The 26,308-nt window shown below is 36.5% G+C and overlaps 3 protein-coding genes across 8 annotated transcripts in view; 1 reads left to right on the top strand and 2 right to left on the bottom strand.

Moving 5' to 3' along the window:
• The window catches only part of tbc1d4 (TBC1 domain family, member 4), a 34,091-nt gene extending 31,617 nt beyond the window's left edge, over nucleotides 1-2,474 (bottom strand). For all 3 annotated transcript variants that reach the window (XM_084122305.1, XM_084122307.1, XM_084122306.1), the window contains exon 1: nucleotides 1,461-2,474. In XM_084122305.1, the coding sequence (XP_083978431.1) occupies nucleotides 1,461-1,868 (408 nt within the window). In that variant the 5' untranslated portion in view covers nucleotides 1,869-2,474. The remainder of the gene's footprint in view (nucleotides 1-1,460) is intronic.
• Nucleotides 2,475-5,132: 2,658 nt separating this feature from the next.
• On the bottom strand, nucleotides 5,133-7,382 carry commd6 (COMM domain containing 6). Its single transcript, XM_084121619.1, has 7 exons — nucleotides 7,200-7,382; nucleotides 6,621-6,679; nucleotides 6,395-6,460; nucleotides 6,217-6,293; nucleotides 5,892-6,060; nucleotides 5,649-5,801; nucleotides 5,133-5,552 (listed from the first exon to the last, which is right to left on the bottom strand). Exons 1-7 carry the CDS (start codon nucleotides 7,222-7,224, stop codon nucleotides 5,502-5,504), a joined length of 600 nt encoding a protein of 199 aa, XP_083977745.1. The 5' UTR covers nucleotides 7,225-7,382; the 3' UTR covers nucleotides 5,133-5,501.
• A 409-nt stretch (nucleotides 7,383-7,791) lies between these two features.
• morc3a (MORC family CW-type zinc finger 3a) lies at nucleotides 7,792-26,244 on the top strand. 4 transcript variants are annotated; one of them, XR_014607413.1, is made up of 20 exons: nucleotides 7,792-7,879; nucleotides 9,694-9,766; nucleotides 10,156-10,288; nucleotides 11,360-11,583; nucleotides 11,834-11,990; nucleotides 12,184-12,331; nucleotides 15,970-16,101; nucleotides 16,398-16,517; nucleotides 16,672-16,769; nucleotides 17,187-17,285; nucleotides 17,372-17,500; nucleotides 22,396-22,470; nucleotides 22,646-22,679; nucleotides 22,759-22,839; nucleotides 22,924-23,002; nucleotides 23,079-23,133; nucleotides 23,276-24,398; nucleotides 24,974-25,010; nucleotides 25,281-25,468; nucleotides 25,589-25,730. XR_014607413.1 is itself a non-coding variant. In XM_084121618.1 (20 exons), the coding sequence occupies exons 1-20, from the start codon at nucleotides 7,838-7,840 to the stop codon at nucleotides 25,725-25,727; spliced, it is 3,036 nt and encodes a 1,011-aa protein (XP_083977744.1). In that variant the 5' UTR covers nucleotides 7,792-7,837; the 3' UTR covers nucleotides 25,728-26,240. The 4 variants fall into 4 exon arrangements, 3 of the variants coding, with proteins under 3 accessions (XP_083977744.1, XP_083977743.1, XP_083977742.1); XM_084121618.1 differs by lacking the exon at nucleotides 24,974-25,010 and having other exon boundaries at nucleotides 23,276-23,835; nucleotides 23,929-24,398; nucleotides 25,589-26,240; XM_084121617.1 differs by lacking the exon at nucleotides 24,974-25,010 and having other exon boundaries at nucleotides 22,759-22,818; nucleotides 25,589-26,244.
• The last annotated feature ends 64 nt before the right edge of the window (nucleotides 26,245-26,308 follow it).

Raw genomic sequence — 26,308 nt, 5'->3', positions numbered from 1 at the left:
CAAATACTTATATCACTGACAACAGTAGTACGGCCAGGATATTGTAATTTAAAAAGTGGAGTTGCAGCCCTCAACTGATGTTGATGATGTCATCTTGTGTTTTGGCCTGAAGCGCCACCCTCCACCTATCTACCAATCACGAAGTCAGTAGTGTTTCGGCATCCAGGTTGCCAGCTCTGCTCTAGTTACCACAGCTACGTAGCAGCCTACGTTCCTGATGGATCCTGCAGCCTATCTGGCAACCTCAAGTCAGGGGGGAGGGGGAGGGGATACACCGCTCTACAGTAATTTGAAAGTGATTGCAGTACCAGTTTTGGCCACAATCTTACATACGGCTCCTTTAACGAGTGGAAATATGTCTGATTAGATAGATAGATAGATAGATAGATAGATAGATAGATAGATAGATAGATAGATAGATAGATAGATAGATAGACTTTTTTTGCATTTAAATAAAAAAAGTGTTAATTTCAGGAAAAAATTAATAATGGTCAGATGATGCCATTTATTCATAGACCAGAAAGAACCGATAACCAGTCTACCTCTAATTCAATCCCCAAAAAGGTTTGATTGAATATTTGTAAAAAAAAAAAAAAAAAAAATTATTAACAAAATGAGGTCATTTAACAATAGACTCGATATTTAAGAAAATATAACCATTTAAATTAAAAAGCTGTTAGGCTAATATCGGTAAAATAAATAAATAAAGTAAAAATTATGGTGAAATCATGCTATTTATTCATATACCAAAAAGAACTGATAACCAGTCTACCTCTAATCCAATCCCCTGAAAGGGTTAATTGAATATCTGTAAAAGATAATTAACAAAATTAGGTCATTTAACAATAGACCAGATATTTAAGAATCTATAACAATTTAAGTTGAAAAGGTGTTAATATTTGTCAAATAAATAAATAAAAATGGTCAATTGATGCCATTTATTCATATTCCAAAAAGAACCGATAACCAGTCTAACCTCTAATCCAATCCCCTGACAGTAAAAAAAAAAAAAATAACAAAATGTGGTAATTTAACAAAAGACCTGATATTTAAAAATATATAACCATTTAAGTTTTAAAAGGTGTTAATATCTGTAAAATTAATAAATAAAAATTATGATCAAATGATGCCATTTATTCATATAGCCAAAACGAACAGATAACCATTCTACCTCTAATCCAATCCCCTGAAAGAGTTAACTGAATATCTGTAGCTTATAAAAAAAAATAACAATAGACCCGATATTTAAGAATATATAACCATTTCAGTTAATATTGGAATAAATAAATAAAATAATGGTCAAATTATGCCTTTTATTCCTATAGCCTACATAAAGAACCGATAACCAGCCTATCTCTAATCCGAACCCCAGAAAGTGTTGATTCATAAAAGCACTGTGCCCTTGAGCGACACTTTAAACAAACACAACAATTAACAGCTAAATCGGTGGCCAAACATACCTGATTTGGATCGCATGCTTTGAACACATGGCATGCCATCTCAGACTCTGGGTTCTCTGGTTGACTTCTGATAAGGTAGGCAAAATAAGACAGGTCATGACTATTGTGGATAAACCTGGATATAAACTGTGCTTTGTGTTCGAATATGAACACGGACGGGTTGCTGCTGTTTGCGGGAACGCAGCGGATCAGAGAGGGCGAGAGATTCAGCTGAACTTCTCTGGCCTGTGCGGGACCGGACTCGTTCTTCTCACTTTTCCTCCGGATCTCCGCCACCAGCCACGGGAGCATGGGCAGCGTGGTTCGCCTGTCCAGAGACGACCAGCCCATGTAACACAGCGCAAACCTCTTGTCTGCCTTTTGATTACTGTCATTATTATTATTCCCTTTGCCATCCTGTCCCTCCATCTCTCCAAGGGCTCCGGGACAAAGACTTTAGTTGCTTCGTGCAACAACTCTATGCCTTTATAACACTAAATGCCTTAATAAATGCATGCACCGGTCAGTAGGCTATAATGTGAAAGCAGCTGGAAACATCTCCTGGCGCCTTAATGGTATCACTCACGCTTTAGGCAAAAGTGCGTGAGGATCGTGTGTCCTGAAGAGCTTAAGCTACAATAATACTGGCTTTTAAGATGCACCGATGCTTTTATTCCAAGGTCATATCACTGTTTAAAAATAAAAACCTCCACTCGAAGCGAAAACAATCCATATATAAAGTTCAACGATCTGCCTCAGTGTATCAATACACAACTGCTAGAAGGACTGCGCGTCTTATTCCTGCAGATTTCTCGAGTCCCGACGCCTCAGATTGTGGACGTCGCCGCGGACAAACGCCGCATGTGTGAAGTTGCAGATCAGCCGGAGTCCTTTAAAGTCGCTGCACATCACTTTTTAGTCGTTATTGTGTCATTTATCGGCGTTGGAGAACAGAGAGTGCTGTTGTTCCAGGAGGAGTGGCCGCAGCAGCCATATGAGAGGCGTTCACTTGAACGCGCGCGTGTCTGTGTGTGTGTGTGTGTGTGTGTGTGGATCTCTGGCTCCCCTGCGTCTTCAGGAAACACACGGCACTGGCCTGACTGAGGAAAGCAAGTGAACTTTATTAATGCTTAGGGAGTCAGGATATCTAAATAGTTTAACGCTTTAGAGATAGTTGTCAAACGTATTAGCCACTCCATCTTAATATTTTATAGGCTATTTTTGAAAGTCAACTTATTTATAGGCTACAAATAATTGCCTAGGGGCTAACATTTTGTGACAACCTGCCCCAGTTGTGAATGTTGATATACAACTATGTGTCCTAATGACACAGTTCAACATTTTGTTTATAATGCCAGTGTGGTTATTGTGTGCACTTGTTTATCAAACACCAAAATGTTTATATTACATTTTTAATATTGAGAACACAGTTCACAAAAACTACTTTTTCTACTTTTCAAATTGTATTTCATAAACCAACATCTCAGGAAAACGTTATGAGGTATCAAATCAAAATATGCCTTTCTGTTACAGAACATGGCATTGATTTCATAGATGTCCAATGTTTATCAGGCATAAGTGTGAGAATAGGGAAAGGAATTATACATCAGTATTCCTATGAAATATTAGATATTACCAATTATTACTCCCATTCTTACACTTCTTTTTTCATTACATGTGTCCCCAAAAACAAAATCATATGCAAATACAGTGTACAGATACATTGTATTGAATGGGACTACACATGTATGGTCATTTTACCCACATATTGCATAAAGTAAAATGGTGTATCAATTCATTCCATTATATATCTTTCATAACATAGTTGAGAATCATCTTTATACAAATTTTGGTTAAAAAAATCCTGAAACCCAAAAATTTAAAGTGAATGAAAAAGAAATCCCATTGTTTTTGCCTATACGTGTAATTTCATGTAATTTTATTTTTGTAATTTTATATTTATTTTTGAGTTCTGGTGTCCACTAAAGAGGACACCTATAAACAAAATATCAATTTTCAAAAAATAAATAAAATAAAATTACCATTTGTTTCTTATGCTCTAAACAATGTGATGACATTTAAAAAATCTGGGCCAATGAACATTAAAAGTTGAGTCAAGAGATTTTACTGTGGATAAAGCATTCTTCACATTTCTAGTAAATACAGGGTGAGGCTCAGGGTGTGTTTAAGGTGAGCATACTTGTAAAATTCAATGTGAATCAATGGTAGGCTATCCTATGCAAGGGAAGTTTCATTCGAGCAATATTTGTTAATAGTATTAAATAATGATTTTGCCAGTGTAGTGAATTGGATACACATTACATAGTAGGCTACTGACAGTTTGAAATATGAAACTGTACTTTTGCACAAAAATGATTCAATATACTCAAGAGCGCCCTCTGCTGTCTCTAGAAGCTATCATGTTATTTACTGTGGTATATTTCGGAATCAAATACTAACATACATACTTGCATACTATGTAGTATACAGAGTAAACTGTCTACCCTTCATTTCAAACAGCGGCTGAATTCGAAATAGTATGTTTCCAAAAATGTTTACTATTTCTGCCATTTCTTTAATAGTATACAATAGGAATAGTAGAATACTGTAGAAATCATAAAAGTAGTATCCTAATATGCTATTCAGAAGTATACAATCTGGATTCTGCCATCATCCGCTCTTAGTAAAAAAAAAAGAAAAGAAAAATAAGGGCATTAAACAGAAGTCGTGAAAGTATTTTCTTCCCTATTGTGACGTATTTCCTAGTGAAAAAGCTTCTCGAACAAGAATAAACGTAGGACAGGACTTGATTTTGGCCATCGGGAATTGATTGGATCATTGTGGTTTGCTATTGCTGCAATCTCATGTGAGTGACAGGTAGGTTGTCTCTCCTTTGCGTCATTTCTTGTCTAACACAGTGACAGATGATGAGATATCGAATTAAGTTCAAGGCCAACTGAGGACCTGCATAATAATTTTCATAATTTTCATTTATGTTTCATAAAAGTATTAGCTGGTGATTAAAATACATTGAAAACACATTTTTAAAAAGTTCTCTCATGTTACTATTGCTGCTATCGAGTGCTGACCAAGTGCCCAGCAAAGGCTTCCAGATGAACATGAGAGACCATCAGAGACCAACTGTATCAGTTTTTAAATCTCTTCTGAAAACCAATGACTTTGTTTTCAAATCTATAAACATAGTTTATAAGTTGTTCTCTCTTCGATCCTTAGTTATTTGTGCTTGTACAGCACTTTGGTCAGTTATGTGGCTGTTTTAAATGTGCTTTATAAATAAAATAACTGAACTGAACTGTAGCCCATCATCACATATAGCCTGTAATATAGTCTGTAAAAGTTGCCATCTCTAGGTACAGGTTTCAGGCCTTCAGAAAGTATTAATACCCCTTCAATTATTTCTCTCTGCTGTGTTGCAAGGTCACATTTAAACATATTTAATCTGGAATCTTTCAGCCAAGACAAAACAGCAGATCAGTTCCACTGTCAAGAAGACAATGAAGCTTCCAAAATTTGATTTTTGGAAAAATTTATAAATAAGTCCATTCACGATCTAACGATTTTTTGCCTAAACCGAATTCAACACCATCCTTAATGTTAAGCATTGTACAGGATTGTGATTGTGATGGTAAGAAGGTGCAATACATAAAAAAAAACTATAAACAAAACACAAAATAGTGGTTCAAGTGAATCATTTTATTGAAAAATATTAGGAGAAATTCATGTTCTCGAACATCAACTCATAAGCGTTATTTGTTATTTGAAAGGGGAAAAACAAGTAGCCTAATTAATGTTCCTAAAGGCACTTTAGACAATTATGAAGATCAATATTAATAACAAATGGAAATTTATGTTGATCCATGGGGGATCTAACACTATAGGACATGTGTTTGGATGTCTTTATTCAGTGCTGACAGTATTAAAGGAATAAAAAGAAAAAAAGTCAGTGCAAAATGATTAACTGTAAAATACTTACACGTAAATATTTAGTCAAAGACAGAATGGTTCAGAATCACTGCTACAAAAATCACATGCAGAAAAATATTAAACAGTCTCTAAAACGGAGGCCATTTCCTTGAACTGCCTGTGGAAGTTCTGAGGGACAAAAAAAAAAAAGATAATTATGAATTGCAGAAGTTTAGACACATCAGATGGTTTAAAATGAAATTAGGAAAATGCATAATTCCATACCTGGAACTGCTGTACTGTCATCTCAAAGGATTTATATGATACCTCCCCAGACGTGTCCGCAATTTTCATTAGAACCGAGATGAACGAAGAGTTGAGGGATCGGCAGGTATCCGAGCTCACTGCCATCCCAAGCTTCCACTGGATATCTACAAGCTAAGAGTGGAGAAGCTTTGATATCAACAACCTGAGAGAGAATAATGGCTGACCAATAGCGACACTGAAAACAAGAATCATGTGACACACCTGTCCAATACTAGCCATTGTCAGGACCTCCTGCTGTGCATGTAGAAGAGCACCATGCTCAGTCCAAAGCTGGTGCACCAACTGTAGCTTTGCTTTGGACCATTTACTGCTGCATTCAGTCAATTTACTGACCAAGGCATCTGCACTGAGATTGCTCTTTGCAGCTAACCTGTTTTAATAAATATTTATCATAAATTTAATCGCAGCCGACACCAGTCAAACAGGCAAAATCAATATGTATACACACAGGGTTTGAAATAAGCCCATTTTACTTCAGAAACGTTTACATCAATGACATTTTGTCCTTTGAAAGTTAATACTGTACCTAAAATAGTGTGACATCAGTCTTATAATATCTTGAACAGCTTTCTGATCCAGGTTTATCCCGGCTCTTTGAAATTTCTGAGTTAAGGAAATAAAAGCATTTCGAAGACATAAAAAGCAAGTACATGCATGCTCATTTTAAAAATATAATTACATCCCTGTCAATTGTGTGAGCTTACATCACAGTTTTCAATCAAATCTACTGCTCTGCTCTGATCCTGAAGATGAACAAGGATCACCTGGAGCTGGAAAATTAAAAGACTTGTGTCAGATCAGCAGTCTGAATTAACATTCAATACCACATCCAGTAAATAACTTGATGATAATATGTAAATATGAACTGTGAAGTGTAGCACAATTTTTTTCTTCCCACTGTACATGACCACAGAACGTAACAAATCTTACCGTTTCTGCAAACAAGTCTGTGGGGAGCTCTTCAATTGTTTTGACCACATCATCCACACCTGCAATAGAACATGCAAAATGTCACGGATAATCAGAATCAAATAATTTATTAATCCTAGGTTATATCAATTAATGGCTGTGTGTGTGTTTATACTTGTGACATTCTGTTCAGTGTAAATTCAGTGTAAAGTAAAAACGGCAACCAATGAAATGGCAGACAGTATGAGTTATATCAAAATATATATTGATTCCCATTATTATTTACATTTACATTTATTCATTTAGCAGACGCTTTTATCCAAAGCGACTTACAAATGAGAACAACAGGAGCTGTTAAACTTACAATAGGACAAGTGCTATGACCTTTCTCAGTGCAATCTAACGCAGTAACGTTACATGTGTGTGTGTATATATATATTTAATAAATAGAATAGAAGAGAAAGTGTTAGAAGTATATTATATTCATATATAAGGTTAATTTTGTCATGTTTAGTTTAACGTTAATTAGAGCACAGAACGTGAACGAACGAACGTGCTGCTCTTTAAATTTGCAAGAAAATAGTAATACATTCTACTCACCAGTTGACAGCTCCAGTCCAAACATCTTTGTCAACTATCGGATTATTTATCATAAAACAACAGCATTCAACAATATGTTAAACAGCCGAGTTTCGTGGTATTGTGTCAAAGCATAGATCAATTACTTTGGACCAGTAACTTTACTGTTTACTTCTGTAAAAAGGAGAGTTCCAGTCCGGAAGTGATGGATTCCATTGAAAATGTCTTTCAAAATAACAGTACGACTGTTGGATATTAGACTACTTATCAATGGAAAGAATATTATTTAAGATTATTATATAAGATTATTTATACCTTTAATATTCTAATTTTAATTTTAAATTATTTTATTTTACTGACCTTAGCTATTGGAGTCTAAAAAGGTATTCTCTTTGCGGTCTTGTCATATGACAACAAAACTGGTCTAATAACTTATTTATATTAATACTTAATACTATTAATAACTTAAACATATTAACGTCAAATAAATAATACATAAAATAAATACAAATATAATTGAAAAGTGAAATAATTAAAACTAATTAAATTTGCGTACCCTTGTTTGGGCTTTTATTTTGAAAATCCTTCGGCCAGTACTCACGGACGTCGGGGTCACACCTTTCTGGAAGTTTTGTATCGACGCGCGTTTGTACATATCAATGATGGCGGTGCAAACGGAGAGAGGGATCCCGCTCAGTGCGGTATGAATGTTTAATACATTTATTATTACAGCCTGACGTGTATAATTAACGCATGGTAATAGACACCGTGTTAATAGACCTATTGGAAAGTGTATCAGAATCAGAATGAGCTTTATTCGCCAAGTGTGCACAAACACACAAGGAATTTTTTGTTTTTTGAATTTTTTGTATACCTAATAACGTAATTTCTCGCACTGTTAGCATTGTCATTGGCAGGTTGACGGTTTATATGTCATCTTAAATTATCTAACGTTATATGTTTGCTCTTAACAATGAACAACAAATATTTCACAGTTTCACACGTTTAATGTTATGTTCATGCATTTGTTTTGCTGTGACGTGTGTGTTCGTCGTCCTATCAGAAAGGCTCCAAAATCGAATTGTAGTTTCAGTTTCGTTTCTCTGTCAATGGGATGTGCATAATTGAGGTTGAATCTACCTGTTTATTCGTTAACTTACCTAATAACGTAATTTCTCGCACTGTTAGCATTGTCATTGGCAGGTTGACGGTTTATATGTCATCTTAAATTATCTAACGTTATATGTTTGCTCTTAACAATGAACAACAAATATTTCACACGTTTAATGTTATGTTCATGCATTTGTTTTGCTGTGACGTGTGTTCGTCGTCCTATCAGAAAGGCTCCAAAATCGAATTGTAGTTTCAGTTTCGTTTCTCTGTCAATGGGATGTGCATAATTGAGGTTGAATCTACCTGTTTATTCGTGCCACCTTTAAAAACGCGACGCTTGTACTTGTTTTTAAATTTTTTACCCTGGTAGTCCATCACACTGTGCATCAGTTCCCTCAGTGTGATCAGTAGGCTACTGACAGTAGATCACCCTTAAAAATGACTGAGAAACAGTGGCTCCAATTGGACAAAATTTAATGATACACTAAAACTTTTTCTTTTGATAATCTGGTACGTTATCCTCAGACCAACAGTTATTTATAGCCCTTAAGTTCAAAAGTTATTATCATTGACATTAGTGAAGCTTTTGAGCTGTTGGTGGCGCTACAGGGTTTGAGACAGATACTCAAAATTCGCTGGGGTTAATGTTGAGACTGCCCTCTACATGTGTGCCAAATTTTATAACTTTAAGTTTCCATCAAGCACCATAAACACAGGATCAGTGTATAAGTAATAGCCTTGTGGCCGCAGCTGCTTCAGGCGACCCGAGTTCGAGTCTTTTGCCTGTCCTGTTCCCCTCTCTCTCCTCACTGTTGCTTCCTGTCTCATCTAATAAAGGGATGAAACATAACTTTAAAAAAAGACACAAGAGTGGAAGAAGATTAAGAAGAATGGATACAAATAATAGGTGCACACACATTCAGTGCTTGTTGGCCCCTGATAATAACTAGAAAAACAGATTTATTTCAAACTTCGAACAAGGCTCATCCAAATGATATATGAATTATAAAAGTGTTAGAAAATAAGTTATTGATTAAATAAATACATTGCTAAAATATATAATAACTAAGGGTCTTTTGAAAATCCAGATTTAAGAATTTTAAATCGAGCCAAAATGTCTGTTACCTTCAAACCTGCAAACAGATAATATGGAGAAAAATCTATTTGCAAGTCTTATATTACAGAAACATCCTAACACAGAACCCTATCCTGTCTGTTCAGTTACGGTAGAACTTTTTCAAATCTTAAGTATTAAGATAAGAAGTTTCTGTAATACAGCTCCTGTGACCAGAGATCCACAATCCTAGAATACAACTTTATTAAGTAATCCATACATACATAAATTGTGTTTTAGGGTGTTAGGCTACTTATAAAGTTTCCTGTGTCTTTGACCCTTTTATAGCTTAATCCAAAGTTCCTTCACACCAACTCCACCAGCCACACCTGGCCCTTCAGTGCCATTGCAGAGCTGATAGGTGAGCGGACACTTCTGATATCGCTCATTGTGAGAATATGTATTAGCAGTTGAAACAATGGGTGTGTTCCCTCAAGTCTTAGATTACTATGGATTTGTAACCTAGTTTCACATCTTAGAGACATTCCTGGCTATATTACCAGTGCATGCTACTATTTATTACTGTACATAATAAATGAAGTAGGCCTAAATAGTTGTATTGCATCCCATGTATTGCTCATTAACAGCTAGCCATGAAGTCCTGTACTGTGTTTAACTCCCGCCAAGTAAGGAATTAAAAGACTTTGTAAGAATAGTTTTCAGGGCTACCTCAGTAGAGAGCTACTCAGACACTAGGATAAATATGTGTAATAATTTGATCATATTTTAAATTGATGTTTTCTACTTTAGACAATGCTTACGACCCAGATGTGAGTGCCAAACAGTTTTGGATTGATAAGACAGCAATCAGAGGTCAGGACTGTCTAAGTTTCATGGATAATGGAGCAGGAATAGATTACGATAAGATGCACAAAATGCTCAGGTGGGTGAGAACACAAACCAGTATGTTGACTAGCACACATTTGGGTTTCATGATCCAAACAGTGATCCCAACTTTTCGGTTACCCTTTATTTTTTGAGGTGGCATTGTTACATTGTAATTATATATTTAAGTACTGAGTAATATTAATTAACAACATATACTTACTCTAGGGTTAGGGTAGGATTAGGATTTGGCTGTATGTAATTATGCATAATTTACTGTTATTACTATGGTAAGTACATGTAACATATGTAACAAGGATACTGTAAGTAAAATAAAGTGTTTCCAACTTTTCTTATTATCATAGTTAAAAAACAAAGAACTCCCACACACTATCCGTACTTGCAAAAAAGTATCAAAAATTCTTTAGTGGCAACGTTTCGGTCTCATGACCTTCATCAGGCACATCCTTTGTTTTTTATTTTCCTTTTATAAATGGTTGTTCATGAAGTGTGGAAACAGAAACTGCGAAACTGTCTTTTATCAGGATTCTTTGATGAACAGAAAGTTTGAAGAACAGCATTTATTATAAAATATAACTTTTTTTAAACTTTATAAATGTCTTTGACTCTTTTGTAAATGTATTTACACTACTGTAATTTTTTTGATGTTTTTGAAAGGGATGTCTAATGTTCAAATTAAATACAGTAAAACTAAAATACTGTAAAACATTATTAATAATATTGTAAAAATTAACTTTTTTCTATTTTAATATATTTTAAAATTAATTGATTCCTGTGATGGCAAAGCTGAAATGTCATCAATAGTCTGCAGTGTTGCATGATCCTTCAGAAATCATTCTAATATGCTGATTTGGTGCATTTTGTGAAACATTTTTGTGGAAACTGATACATTTTTTCATGATTCTTTGATGAATAGAAAGTTCAAAGGAACATAATTTATTTAAATTAGACTTTTTTGTTAATTATAAGTATCTTTACTGTCACGTTTGGTGAATTTAAAGCAGCGTTGCTGAATAAAAGTATTCATTTCATAACAAAAATCTTACTGACCCCATGGTGTACAAATTTTAATATATAGCCTAATGTATTGTGTTCCTCTCCCTCTCAGTTTTGGCTTCAGTGACAAGGAGACTATAAATGGCCATGTCCCTGTGGGCCTCTACGGCAATGGTTTTAAGTCTGGTTCCATGCGCTTGGGAAAGGACGCCATTGTATTTTCCAAGAAGGCAGACTCCATGTGTGTGGGCCTGCTGTCCCAGACATACCTTCAGGAGATACAAGCAGAGAATGTCATTGTACCCATTGTCTCCTTCAAACGCATTGGACAGTCATATATCCTTACCTTCCAAATAAAGACAGGAGGAGGCTTAAATGGATGGGCTACAAAGGATATAATATAATATTTAGCATGATATAAAAAGAAGAAATTAGAGAGATGATATTAGACATAGTAGGAATCCAGTGCCTAATGTTCTTTTGCATTTGATCAGTTTCACCATTTGTTGTAAAAGTTGTTTATTTAAGTAAGAGTTTAAGCATATATTATCTATTTGACGTCTTTATCCTTGACCTTTCCTCTCACTCCGACCTGAGTCACAACACACATCAAGTCTCCAAGATATCCTGCGCTTCTCTCTGTTCCAGACAGAGGAAGAACTGCTCTGTGAACTCAACGCCATCAGTGCAAACTATACCACCGACTCCACAGGAACACGAATCATCATCTGGAATCTCCGCAAGTGAGCATGCTGGTAGAAAGCGAGGCAGAGAATAAGAGATGTTAGAAATAATGAAAAGATCTGCTAATAATGTAGTTTAGAGCAGTGTTTCTCAACATCTGATTCAGCTTGGTGTTGCTAGCACCATACTCTTGAAGCACAGGAATGCATAGTTGAAATTGTTCAGAGAATGTTTTTTTTTTTTCTGCGACAGAACATCCACAGACAAATCTGAGTTTGACTTTGAAACAGACCGCTATAACATCCTGATTCCATCTGAAGTATATGAGAGTGAAAAGGAGAAATACAAGCAACCCTGCCGCATATTACAGTCAAGCCCAGAGAGCGACTTCTCCCTGCGGGTGAGTACTTCACCCTCTTACTGTATGTTGAGTAGGTCTAACAGATTACAGTCTACATGCTGTTTTATCAGTGTGTCTGTGATGAGAGACATCACTCCATTATGCATTACAGTTTGAACCAGCTGCGGCTTGTCTGTATGGTAGAGCAGTGCACCACCAAAATATTCCTGCAAAACATAGACCTCTACATAAATGGAATCAATAATGAATTGTAATAGTGAAAAGATATCCGTATTAACAAAAAGCCATCTTTGCACTGCAGTAGCACAAGCTGCATCTAGATGTATGGCAAATATAATGTCATGAGATAATGTTTAAAAAAAATGTTCAATATGAAATGATGGTAAAAAAAGGAATAGTTTACCTGAAAATGAAACTTATCCCATGATTTACTCACGCTCAATCCATCCTAGGTGTATATTGATGTACTCATAACAAAAGTCCTCCCATGTCTTACAAATACAGCAGCTCCATCCTGACCAATAACTACCCCTGGTCCCTTCCACTCAGGACAGACTGCTCTTTTGTAATATACCTTGTCTTCTGTCACATACATGTCATCAGTGGGCCTGAGCTGCTTACTGTACGTAGTGCCCTTCTTATCCGCTTAGAAGACTCTGCTTCTGTGAATGCTTTCCTAAAAGCATGTACTGTAAAGCAGAAATGTGTTCTCCTACTCTAGCACTCACAGTGGTACCTTCTAGAGAAGGTCGTTTATCAACTAATACAGAAGGAAGGTTAGGATTCTGTCCAAACACTAATTGATATTATGGACTGTGGCCATGAACATTCAACATACTGTTCTTAGCCATGGGGGCCCAGTCAAGGGCAGTGTGCCAGTCACATCCATTTTCTCGTTTGACCTTGTGGATTATCTCAGTGAGCATTTGATTATGTCTCTCAAGTAGTCTGTTGTAGAGACCTGCGCGGGACACAATTTTCAGTCCCGCTCCCGCAGTGTTCAGTCCCGCTCCCGCAAAGATTTGTCATTTTTAGTCCCGCTCCCGCCCGCATCTGTGATATTATGTCCCGCTCCCGCCCGCAAATGCCCGCAAGACGGCAGGCAGGATGTATGTTCACTTTCTGTCTCACGAACGGTCTTGGAAAAAAAATGCGATTTGTGTCCGTTGTATGTTAACACCTTTTGGCATTTATCGCAGCAGGCAAAAGGTAGTTGATTCCCCTCTCCATCATGCACAACCGAAAAAGACTGCCAAATGTCTGATTTGATGTTTTGTGATATTTTTTGGGTAGTAAATGTGCCTTTCTTTAGAGAAGTGCTTACATCTGAAGCGCTTAGGCCTATATCTGAAGCACTAGAGGTGCTCTTTTCCTCGTCCATGCTGTCTATTTTGAACTTGAAGCTTTCGAATTCGAACACGGAGCAGCGGGAAGGAATTGTCTCTAAACAAGTGTGCGTGAGATTAGGCCCCGCCCTACCCCAAACGACAATATTAGTTGTTTAGGCTGCTTAAAACGTTTTTATTGCTGCCAAACAGAATCTCCCTCACAACTACAAATTATGTACGCTACTTTAATCATTTATATATTTTACTTTACACTCATATTTAATTTGCGGGAGTGCAGCGTATCATCCCCACCGCCCGCACCCGCAAGTGCACCTTCATCATCCCGCCCGCTCCCGCAATGACCTTTCAAAATTTGTCCCGCGCCGCTCTGTTTTGCGTCGGGTGCAGAACTCTAGTCTGTTGCTCCAGGGACTGTATCCTGCTGTTGTTTTTGTTACAATGTTAAAGTTTTTAGCCATGTCTCTGATCTCTTATAGTTGTTGAATTCTCCCCCATTGTCACTGTACAGCCTCTGGGGGACGCCAAGGACACTTAGCAAAGTGTGAATGAAGGAGTTAACGATTTCAGATGACTTCTTTGTTTTCACAACGTTTCCAGCGCTGAAACGCGTGAAATCGTCGATGATGTGGAGATACCATACACCTGGCTCCAACTCGTGCCGATCCACCGCCACTGTCTCGTTATATTCCGAAGCTAAGGGTAGCCCCGAAGCAGTTGTAAAATAGTAAAGCATTCTTTGTCATTATTTGCTGAACTGTGAATGAGTCTCTGTAGCCTGTCTGCAGACGCGTGACTAAACTGTTTATGGAGCTTCAGAAGGACTTTGCGTTTCTCATCTGGAGACGTATTTTCTGTCACATATTTTAGGACTTCATCTTCATCTTGACCTTTTTTAGTTTCTTTGTCTCTGATATCGATACAGTAACGTCCAGAACTAGTAAATTCAAGAGGAATGGATTGTTTGAACATCACTGCACTGTCCTTTTCCATGTCCAAAATAGTTCCTGCCTTCTTCAGGGATTTTTTACTTAGCAGGAGTCGAATGTCAACCTTGACAACTTCAGTTTCAGTTTGGCATTTTGTCAGTCTTATTTTAGCCGGTAGTTCCACATTTCTTGTGGAATATACCAAATTCTCAACTTCGAACCGAAATGGTCTGCAACTGGGAGTTTCTGTTTGCATCAACTGGTTTAATTGATCTTGGGTGAGGCCATCAATGTAGATTTCCAGCCATTTTTCCTCTCACACAGTACGGGTACAGGCAGTGTCAATAACCACTGATCCCAATGATTCAGTCATAAATATCTCTGCATCTGACATGGCGGCCTTTGTAAACAATGTGAAGTGCATAGTGTAGAGGGGGAATAACATATGACTTTCTTCTCAACCGAACACAACCCGAGTTTTATTAAATAATATCCTGACTCTTCCCAGCTTTGTAATGGCATTGAATAGTGCCCGAGTTTTTGAAGCTCCAAAAAGCACATCCATCCATCCCAAGTAATCCATACGACTCCAGAGGGTTAATAAATGCCTTCTGAATCGGAGCAGTAGGGTTTTGCAAGAAAAATTTCCATATTTAAAACTTAAATCACTGGCTTCCAGCAGCAGCCGTACATGCATTCTTGAGAGTCAAGTTCCAGCGGAAAGGTGACCTCTGACCCGAAGAATGATGTAGAATGTGTGACGTAGGTGTAGCATAAGCTTACATGAGAATAGATGCCTCTTGCAAAAACCATGTGATTCTCGTGAACGTGCGTACGGCCGTTGCCGGAATCCAGTGATTATAGTTTATAAAGTTTTAAATACTCTGCATGCAACCTATCATATGTGTACTGTGTGGATGCAGTCAGATTTGACCGCAAAAGACGAGGTGCACTACCATTTTCCTGTTTTTACACTAGAAGCGCAATTTTGCCTGTTAGAAATAGATGCTCGATTTTAATGTTATTGGTGGTTAAAATTAAATAAACGGCAAAATCAGCATTTTGTTCCCCCTCTCTCAAACCTCAGGGAGCCCTAGGGGTACGCATATACCAGTTTGGGAACAATTGTTCTAAAACAACATTCGGAGGAGATAAATACTACATTAAGGCAATTCTAAGATGGCATTCTATGTGTGTGTCGTGTGTACTTAAAGCCTGTCAATCAACATTAGAGCTCCACCCTCAGACTGAAGAAGGCAAAGACATTAGACCTCTTACAAAATGTTTATCCTAAACTAGTGCGAAGACCCAGAATCTGCCCTACCTAAATTTACAGTCAGGAGCCACCACTGGCTTCAACACAACAGTAATTTGTGTCTGTATGTCTCTTTTCTTTTTCTAGGCGTACTGTAGCATCCTGTACCTGAAGCCCAAAATGCAGATTATCATTCGTGGACAGAAAGTGAAAACCCAGCTGATCTCTAAAAGCCTGGCGCACATTGTCAAGGATAAATACAAACCCAGCTTTCTAAATGTATCCATACAATCAAAAGGAGCAAGCTGTGATTCCCTTTTTCCCAAAGAAATCCTGATAACTATTGGGAAATTAGTCCCAAGATGCTACCTTTTTAATAAGTAACAGACATTTTTGTTTTTTTAAACATAAAAGCAACTTGACATAAACCTTTTAATGAATTTATGGTACAAAATATATTTAAAAAAAAACTTGTTACACAATCAGATCATTATAGTAATTTCTGATCAAAATACAGTACTAAATTGGCTATGAATACACACATACTGACCTTTCCTTAAGTCTTTTCTTCTCAGAAAGAAAGCATCCCCATCACATTTGGGTACAACACCAAGAGCAAAGAGCATTATGGAGTCATGATGTACCATAAAAACCGGCTCATCAAATCCTATGAACGTGTTGGATGCCAAAACAGGGTAAATATTTAAATATTAATTATATACATTTTAATGCATTTGTGTTTTTTTCTCACCTAAACACCACCTTTGGTGACAAAATAATTTTTTGTAGTTTATTACTACTTTGAGTATCCAAAATCCAAATGCATTTTCAATCTTGATTTTGCAATAGGCAAATGAAAAAGGAGTGGGAGTCATTGCAGTGATTGAGTGCAACTTCCTCAAGCCAACACACAACAAGCAGGACTTTGACTACACAGAAGAGTACAGGCAAGTGTGATACGTGACCAGAATTATTGTTTTCTGTTCAATATAGGGACCGTCTCTTCTTTTTACTACATTCTGTATATGCTCAAATACATTAAATATATGCCAATGTTCACTGCACAAGTATTTGCATTTAAAATGTTTTGACTAATTATGAATATCTTATTTTGTGAGCTCATTTGCTATTCAGAGTTTGATTTTTGATGAGGCAGGCAGGGTTACAAACAATTCAGGTAATTGCAAGAATTGTTCGAAACCTTGTTAAGATTTGTTCTCATATTGGACTGTTTTATAACTAAATAAGTTCTTTTCCATTTAAGTTAATAACTCATTTTACACGTTTTTGCAAGCAAATTTTGTTTTCTACAACAGGAAATCAATAATATAGCAGTCTAAGCAGTTTATTGTTTGTCCATGCAGGAGAACAATGAACATTTTGGGTGTAAAACTGGAAGAGTACTGGAAAGCAATCCGCCATAAGAGGGGATTGACCAGCACAGTCCTTATGGAGGATATCCCGTTAGTATACACTGACACACACTACAAAACATTTTGTTTCTTTTGGCCACTTTAGTCATAAACTTTTTTCCTTGTTTAACGTAAAGGAAACGTCCTGATCAGAACTGGGCTCAGTGCGATGATTGCCTGAAGTGGAGGAAACTTCCCGATGGCATCGACACGAATAAGCTGCCTGAAAAATGGTTCTGTCGATTGAATCCAGACCCCCAGTTCAGGTTTGTTCAGGGTTGCTGCACATCTTTAAAGTGAAATTTTTAAGACCCTTTTTTAGACCTGAAAAAATACTGTACATTAGGGGTGTGCAATATTGACAAAAAATATATATTTCGATATTTTCAAAGTTTTGTTGATAAAAAACTTATTAGATGTATGCATCACCTTTTATGTCAAATTCTAACATTCAAATTAAATTCATTTAGAATGATAACACAGTTTAGGCTGTTAACAATCAAAATAAATCATTATATAGGCTGTTACCAATCAAAATAAAATCCATCTATGCACTGCAGAGGTGACACAGAAGTGGCATTAATATATTTACACTGCATTTATAATTGCATAAATGCTATGAGACTGTTTTAATTAATTCAATATTTAAAGGTAAAGTCGCTGTCTAAATGAGTGAGTCATTCATTCAGCCGATGTGTTCAAACCGCTGATTCGTTCAGGAACTTTAAGTGAAAAAAAATATATATATATATATATTAGGAGTCTTAGGAGTCTTATAGGAGTCTTTATTGAAAGGGTCATTCAATAATTAATTAAACTGATTCGTTCAAAATGCGGAATAAAGGGAAAAACAAACAATATTGACAACAGTGTATCTAAAGTTATTGTTCATTTAACTTTTGTATAAAATAAATATCTCATTTACAATCATGCATATATTTGGGGAAAACAGCACTCTTTCTCATGTGATATTGTGATATAACTACATCATATGATATAAATATGACAAAAAGTCATTTGGGCAAAAAGTATCTTGATGTCAGCTCGCACATTGTTAAAACAATAATTACGATATCATCATAGGCGATACATATCGCACACCCCTACGCACAAAGAATGCACTTACAATTGAACTGACATTTACCCATCTTCTTCTCCTCTCTTCCTTTCTCGTGCAGGAGACTGTACGTAATAATGTTATTGTAAATGCCGTGAATTGTCACGTAAACAAGAAAATTCACAAAGAAAGAAAAAGATAAAAATAATGTGTACTCTAATTAGATATTTAAATCCTTTACCAAATTAAAACTGTGTCTAAGTCAAAGTGTCATATAAATTTAAGACCTCTCATAAGTAAAAAATAAGACTTTTTAAGACATTGAATTTTACTTTTTAAACTTTTTAAGGATCAGTGGGAACCCTGTTTGTTTAATGTGACTTTTTATTATTTAGCTTTTATTGTTTAATAAAACCTCCAGCAGTACTCAAACAAAAAGTTCCTTGAAGAGTCATATTACAATTTATTATATTTTTTGTGCCTTTCCATTTGCATTATCCATTATTATTATAGAAAAGAAAAAAAACCCTCTGCAAACCTTTAAAGGGTACCCTGTTAAAACTACCCTGTTATTCCAAAAACAGCTTTTATTGAAACAAGTTTCCAAAACGACTCGTTTCAGATTTTGTCACATTATTACATCAAAAATACCGCCTCTTCAGAAGAAGATCAGCACCTGCATCTACATCATTGCCCCGCCCACCGATTCACGCATGTCATGTAGTAGTAAATGCGAGACAGACGCAACAAAACGATAGAGATGCCTCTGAGGATTACATGACGTTTTGCAGTGTCAAGTTGTGGAAAAACACAGTCTTTGCATTGCCTTCCTTGTGATCTTAACATTAAGAAAGCATGGATGAAATACCAGATCGCGTCAGTAGAACACTGTTCGTTTGTTTGCGGATTCATGTTTAAACAAGACACAGATTGACGCAGGCTTTTCAGAGAGACTAAAATTAAAAGATGATGCAGTTCCAACTACATTGGATCCGACAGTAATGTCACAACACACAATTGTGAGTAAACTGTTTTTACCATGTGTCACTATTGCTTTGTCTGTTACAGATCGTTTGATATGTACTCACTTTACTTTGTACTTTACTGAAAATGATGAACGATAAATAAACTAGTCTAACTAATAAAAAAATTATAGTCATTCTACACATTTGAATGGTAGTGACTTTAACCTACAGCAATTATAAGCAGTCTTGGTAGAGATATCATTGAAATGGGAGATCACTTATCGCTAGAGTTGGGGTACTCGAACTCGGACTCGGACTCGAGTCCGGACTCGAGTCCAATTTTGAATGAACTCGGACTTGTCACGCACTCGGATGAATTTGTACTCGGACTTGACACGGACTCGGACATTTTAGACTCGGAAAATTTGCCGAGTACAGTCGAGTCCGGGCACTGGAGGACACAATTTTATTCAAAAACGAAACGAAACGAAACTGCTTACATTGTGTTGTGTCAGTGTTGAGCATTGTAGCCAATCACAGATATGTATATTAAGCGCATGAACACAGTGGCCAATCAGAGGCGTTTTGAGTCACCATGCGGAGAAGTCGCTCAAAACGTATGTTCAGAATCAGCGCGAGTTTTATCCTTTAGCAAATCTCCTCATAAACAAAAAAGTCTTGACGTGATATAAATAAGAGATTCGCTGTGCAGTGCGGACAACTTCAGTGTTTATGACGAAAGTTTCAGTGAGAGTGCAGAACGTAAGTGAAAGAAGTAAGTGATGGCTTAAAGTGAGCGCTATTGACAATCTAAATAATATATTTTTTTCATACTTCTAGAGGACCAGTGGTTACGTTCACACTGTAAATTAAAAAGAGTGATAACTGCATTTAAATGTGGGAGAGAATCCGCAGAATTTTAGTCCTGTGAGTCATGAAATTGCGATGATTGACACAGTAACCATAGCAACATGAGAACGCGATAACCAAAGCAACATTTTGGCGTCTAATAATGTTATGATTTTTGTTACATTGATTTAGCCTACACTTTAGTCATAAGTTTACATACACCTTGCAGAATCTCCAAAATGTAATATTTATTTATTTTTTAATGAGGATGATCATAAAAACATTGTTTCTATTTATTACTGTCCTGAAAAATCTTTTTCACATAATGGATGTTTAATAGCCTAGTCCACAAGAAAAAATGCAAACACAAAATACAAGACAAATTACATAGGCTTGATTTTAATATTGTGTTTCATTACCTGATATATATATTTTTTTTAATGGTTGTTCATGAGGAAAAATCCTCCAGCTCCTGCACATTCTTTGCTTTTCCAGCATCTTCTGCATATTTGACTCCTTACTAGCAGTGACCATGATTGTGAGATCCATCTTGTCACACTGAAGACAACTGATGGACTCATACACAACTATTACAAACCCTGCAAACATTTAGTGATGCTCAAGAAGGAAGCAACCATTAGGAGCCAGGGGGTGTACATTTTTGAACTGGATCATTGGTGTAAATTGCTCTTATTTTATTTAAAAATTCATTAATTAATTTAGTCCTGCCATTTAGAGGCTAAATAAGATATTAGCATGTAAAACAAAATAAGATAATCAAAATTAATAAAAATTAAAAAATCAACGTCATCTTGCTCAAAAGTTTACTCCTGGCTCTTAATGCATCGTGTTATATTCTTGAGCATTACCTTGCAGAATCTGAAAGATGTACGATAGGTAAACGTATGACTGTAACTATACATTGGAATCATTTTGTAAGGTTTAACATATTAATTTAAGAGCTCAGTGTTGAGACCTTTCACTGGAATTTGATTGACATGCGATCTGACCAATCATAATGCAGATACCTGCCATTTTTGTCCGACAAACAAACCAAACCAGATAGTAGATTAAAGTCATTGGACTTGAACTTGAAAAATGTTGTGTATTGAATTCTTTTTGCAGTTCTGATGTTCATTCATGTTTAATTCGTGCTATAACTAGAAGATATTATCAGTTCATGTGCTGCTTGAGTTGAGGCCTATATTAAAGCACCACAAAACGGTGTGTATTGTTTTAATTTCATAAAAATTACAAAATTTGAAAGCTAAGACTTTATTTCATACCAGAAGTAGCCTTGTCTTGTCTGTTGGCGCATTGTCAGTGTCCTCTTTGCTCTGCAATATATATTTCACTGTGTGAGAACATGTGGAGTGAGAGCGGAATGGCTTGTCGGACGTAGCGACAGTAAGAGGGGCGGGTCTTTGTGAAAGGTCAATTTAAAACTATTTAAGTCTTTGTGGACTCGGCCGGACTCGACTCGGACTCGGATGTTAAGGACTCGGACTCAAGTGCGACTCGGCCCTCTTTGGACTCGGACTTGGACTCGGACTCGATTGTTAAGGACTTGGACTCGACTCGGACTCGACAATGTTGGACTCGGACCCAACACTACTTATCGCTGTGACATCCCAAGGCTCTGTAAAAAGAAAAACAACAAATTGACTGCAGCCCGCGTGTGTTAGCCAATCAGAAATGTCGTTTAGGTAGTAATGATCGTAATACAATTATCAAGGCTGTATATTAAATTCAGAAATGTTAGGGTTTCGTTATGGCACCTACACACTTGAGAGCTCTGATGGGGTGTTTGAAGGATAGGAATGCGTACGTTTTCAGGTCGTTTTGCGTGTACCATGGAGAGAAGGAGCGGGTGAAATCGAACTGATTTTCGCATGAAATGACTTTTGGCAATTGCTATTTTGCATCACCGGAGAACAAAGCAAGAAGGAGTCTGGTGACTGGGAAATTAATAAAATGTGAAATAAAAGTTTCATATCTAATATATTATGTTTAATTTTATTTTTTATTACTAGAATTATCCTTTTCCAACAAAACAACCTGTTGTTGTTGGGGTTTTTTTTTACCCCTGTTGGGTTTGCATCCCTGAACAGATATAATGTGCGAAAACACACAAAAAAGAATTCCAGTGCATTATAGCAATGTATAATTTGTAGAAACCTAGAGAGTAGAGTAGATTAGTAATATTTATCAACAAATGTAATCGCTTCTGAGTTTGTGTGCAAATCTCTAAACGTGTCTTAGCTCAAATAGTTGTTCTTTCTATATTCAGGCGATGTGAAGAACCAGAAGAAGCTGAAGATTCTGAAGATGAAAGTTCAGCCTGCCTGAAAATATACAAACAGTAGTGAGTGAATTATTTGTTACATTTCTTACTACTATTCATTTCTTTTGTCGTCTAAATATTAATAAATAGACCCATTGATTTATGCAAGATACAATTAAGCCAGTGGTTATTTTAAAAAAATAAATGGATTTGAAATACCATAATCTGATACTAATTTTTTGTTATGTTGACACAGTGAGAAGAACCTCAAAGAACAGAAAAGAATTCAGGTAATGTCTAACAATGGCTGGTGAGTTTGTGTTTTGTACTCAGACTTCTTTCCACTTTTTTGTAATTTATTTGGATTAGGAGGAAGAAGCCAGGTCGATTCAACGGAATAAGGATCTGAAAAGGAAACGTGATGAATTTGTGCGTCAACTCCGGCAAAATGTATTTTTTTTTACCCAAGCTTAGTTAAGCAATTATCAATTTAAGAACATATTTAAGTTTCACTCTCTTTATTTGTTTCCATAGGCCCCTTCCTCACCCAGATCACCTACGGTGTCTTTGACAGCACAGAGCCCTTTAAATTCAACACCCCTCTCACAATCTGGTGAGGCCAAGTTTTGTGCACATTTGTTTTTGCTTCAAAATTGTAATTATTTATATTAATAATATTATTTATATAGCCCCAGACAGCATGCCAGTGATTTCAAATGTCATTTCCCTCTCCACTCCTAAAAGGTACATCATTCTCTTTCTTCCTTTCTTTTTTTTTAATTGTTGTATTTGTGATAATCTTCTCTTAATTCTTTTTATTGTATTTGTGATAATCTTCTCTTAATTCTTTTTTTCCACACAACAATTTCAAACCTGTCTTCTAAAGGATGAAAAGAAGTATAGGACTGACCCAGAGCCAAGCTGCAAAAAGAACAAGACCATTTCAGGATTTCTGTAGCAACACACCAGATAGTCCATCAACGTCCGCAGCTACATGTGATTTCATATCCTCACCTTTGGGGATCACAGACAATAATGACAAAAAAGTTGATGAAAACGATGACGATGAAACAAGAAGTGGTGGTGGTGATGATGACATTGCTATTGATGAGACCAAAAGCACACCAAAACCAAAACCTTTGACCTTTGACCTCTCTAAGGTAAAGGCAGAAGAAAGTACCAGCGAGGATGCAGGAGGATTATATATGGAGTGCAGTGATCAGGCAACAATGAAGACATCAACTTCAAATGACCAAACCAGCATAACAACCCAAACCGAACGTTTCATTGTAAAGGCGGAGGAAGACCCGCAGATCAAGAGGGAGGAGATTGAGAATGATGCTAAAGGAGGGGAACGGAGCGCTACTGATGTGGAATGCAAGATGAGTAACACTGCAGAAATAATCCAAGACCCCATGGAGGTTGAGAGTTGTAGTAGTGCAAAAGGTTCCAGTTTTAAACAACATCCCAATTCAGATGTAGAAAACCATGAAGGTACGACATCAACAACTTCTAAAACCTCACTTTTCTCTAATATAGAAATAGACCTTATGCCAACCCATGAAGCACAGAAGCAACAGGATAACCTGCTAAATCTCCTGGAGGCCACAGCTCAGGAAAGAGATGAATTAAGAGAGAAGGTTCGGGAGAAAGATATCGAACTCCTGAAACTCACTGTGAACAAGAACTACAGCCATCAGAGCATCCAGACAGATCCATCAGAGGAACAACACTACAAGGCTCTCTACTTACAGGCCACCCAGCGCATCAAAGAGCTTACAGAAGAGAGGGATGAGATAAAAAAGAAAGAGGAGGTGTTGTTGCAAATCAAAGCTGAGAAAGAGGCACAGGATGAGGTGCGTCGTGGCCAGTTGAAAGCTGAGGGGGAGGGACACTCATCAACAACAAATGATTTTGAAAATGTAGATGATGAAATGGCTCTTCAAGTAGACTTTCTTTTAAGGGAGCTGGACAAGCGCAACACAGAATGCAATGAACTGAGAAGTAAGGTGAGCATCTGATATTTTTGACTCTCAAAGTGCTCGTAAGTAATAATTAATTAGTCCCTGCTGAAAAGACCAGCATACATTTCCAGACTGCTCAGTAATGCTTTAATGTTGTTAAAGGGTTAGTTCACCCAGAAGTGAAAACTCTTGTCATATTTACTCACCCTCACGTTGTCCCAAACCTGTATGACTTTCGTTCATCTTGAAACCTGAAAGATTTCTGTTTCTCCACTGAAAGTAAATTCCACCAAAACTTTCAACACTAGTTAATCAAATATGGTCAATGGAAGCTCAACCATTCTTTTGTAACACGCAAGAACAAACCTTATTGGTTCTCACACATTAAGCAACCGCTTATGAGCTTCTGTTTACCATATTTGATTTGCTGTATGTATATGCATTGATCAGTGTTTAAATGTGAATAAAAAAGCCAAAATTGAATCTGTTCATCATATTAAACAAGAAGATTCTACAATCTCTTTCTGAACGTTTTGAAGCATGAAAGTTTTGCTTGCATGGACTTTCAATGGAAGGACAGATATCTCTGGTTTGAAAATGTCTTCATTTCTGTTTTGAAGATGAATGAAAGTCTTACGGGGTGGGAAAGACATGAGGGTGAGTACATGATGACAGAATTTTCATTTTTATGTGAACTAACCTTTTAACTGGTAAATCTCACCTGTGAAGGTAATTTATACTGGTGAAGCTGGCTGACCATGGAAGCCTTGCTGGTTAAACTAGCTAAGAGGCATGATGTGGACATACCAGCATCCTAGTCTACAAGAGCTGGTCTTTTCCGTTATTTGATTGTTCAGGCTTAAACTGTTTTTCTTTTTTCCCTTCTTCCATTCTTCAATACCCACAAACTCAATTTTATACGTAAAGTTGGACAGCTTGGAGCAGGAGAAAACTCAGTTACAGAAGGAAGTAGAAGAGCTGAGGAAGAACAGTAGCACTAGTTCAAATCAAACATGCAGCACAAGCACAGCTGCAAACCCTGTGAACGGGATCATAATGGAAGAAGAGAGCAACGAAAGACCTGTGGAGGGAAAGAATGCAGTGACACTGGCCAAGTAAGAGCCTTGTTGACTTATTTTACAGATTTTCAGTATTAAGGTGGCATTTCTGTACATACTCATCAGGAGTTACATTTGAATGCATATATAAATCTGCTCTCTCTGTTCTGTCCTTAGGTTGAGGGAGCTGAGGTGCAGTGTCGCCCGTTTATTGGTCACTTTTGTTCCTGCACTGGACCTCGACCAAGTGAACTATGACTGTGAGGTCATAGACGAGATTTTAAATCAGGTCATACAGGAGATTCCCCCCTCTTGAGACCACTTTTACGTAAATCCAGTTGCCAAAATGTTCAGCCTAGGTTAATGTTTTGTGTATAGAGGCAAATTGTTCAAATTCTATTGCACCCTGAAAATATTAAACTTAATATTAAAATGTTAAGATTTATTTATTTACAAGTTCTTCCTGATTAACACTTGCAGTTCTTTGTGCAAGTTTTACATTCTTTTCTTTTTTTAATATATTTTTATTAGAATAGAGTTCATTTGTCCAGAATAATGTTTGACCTTTCTGCCACAAAGACTAAAGCTTACAAGTGTTATGGCATTTCAAGTTACTTATTCTGTAATTTTTCTGATATGCAATTGTGTGTATTTCTGATACACAATATTCCTGGTACATAATACACAACTGTGAGTGGATAACAGCTGTAGTCATTTCTACTTAAATTGTGTACTTAGCAAATTTGTGTATAAAATTGTACATAGTTCTGTTTTTGAAAAGATTAAATGTAAAATATTTTTTTATTTGTTTAATTAAAATAATTATTATTAATTAAATGATTGCTGTCTTTCTTGTTTATCTGAGATATTATTTGTTATAAATCTAAGTTAACTTAA

The sequence above is a fragment of the Abramis brama genome (genome assembly GCF_963993115.1).
Source record: "Abramis brama genome assembly, chromosome: 8".
NCBI classification, from domain to species: Eukaryota; Metazoa; Chordata; class Actinopteri; order Cypriniformes; family Leuciscidae; genus Abramis; species Abramis brama.
This window is presented reverse-complemented; position numbering and strand designations above follow the sequence as displayed.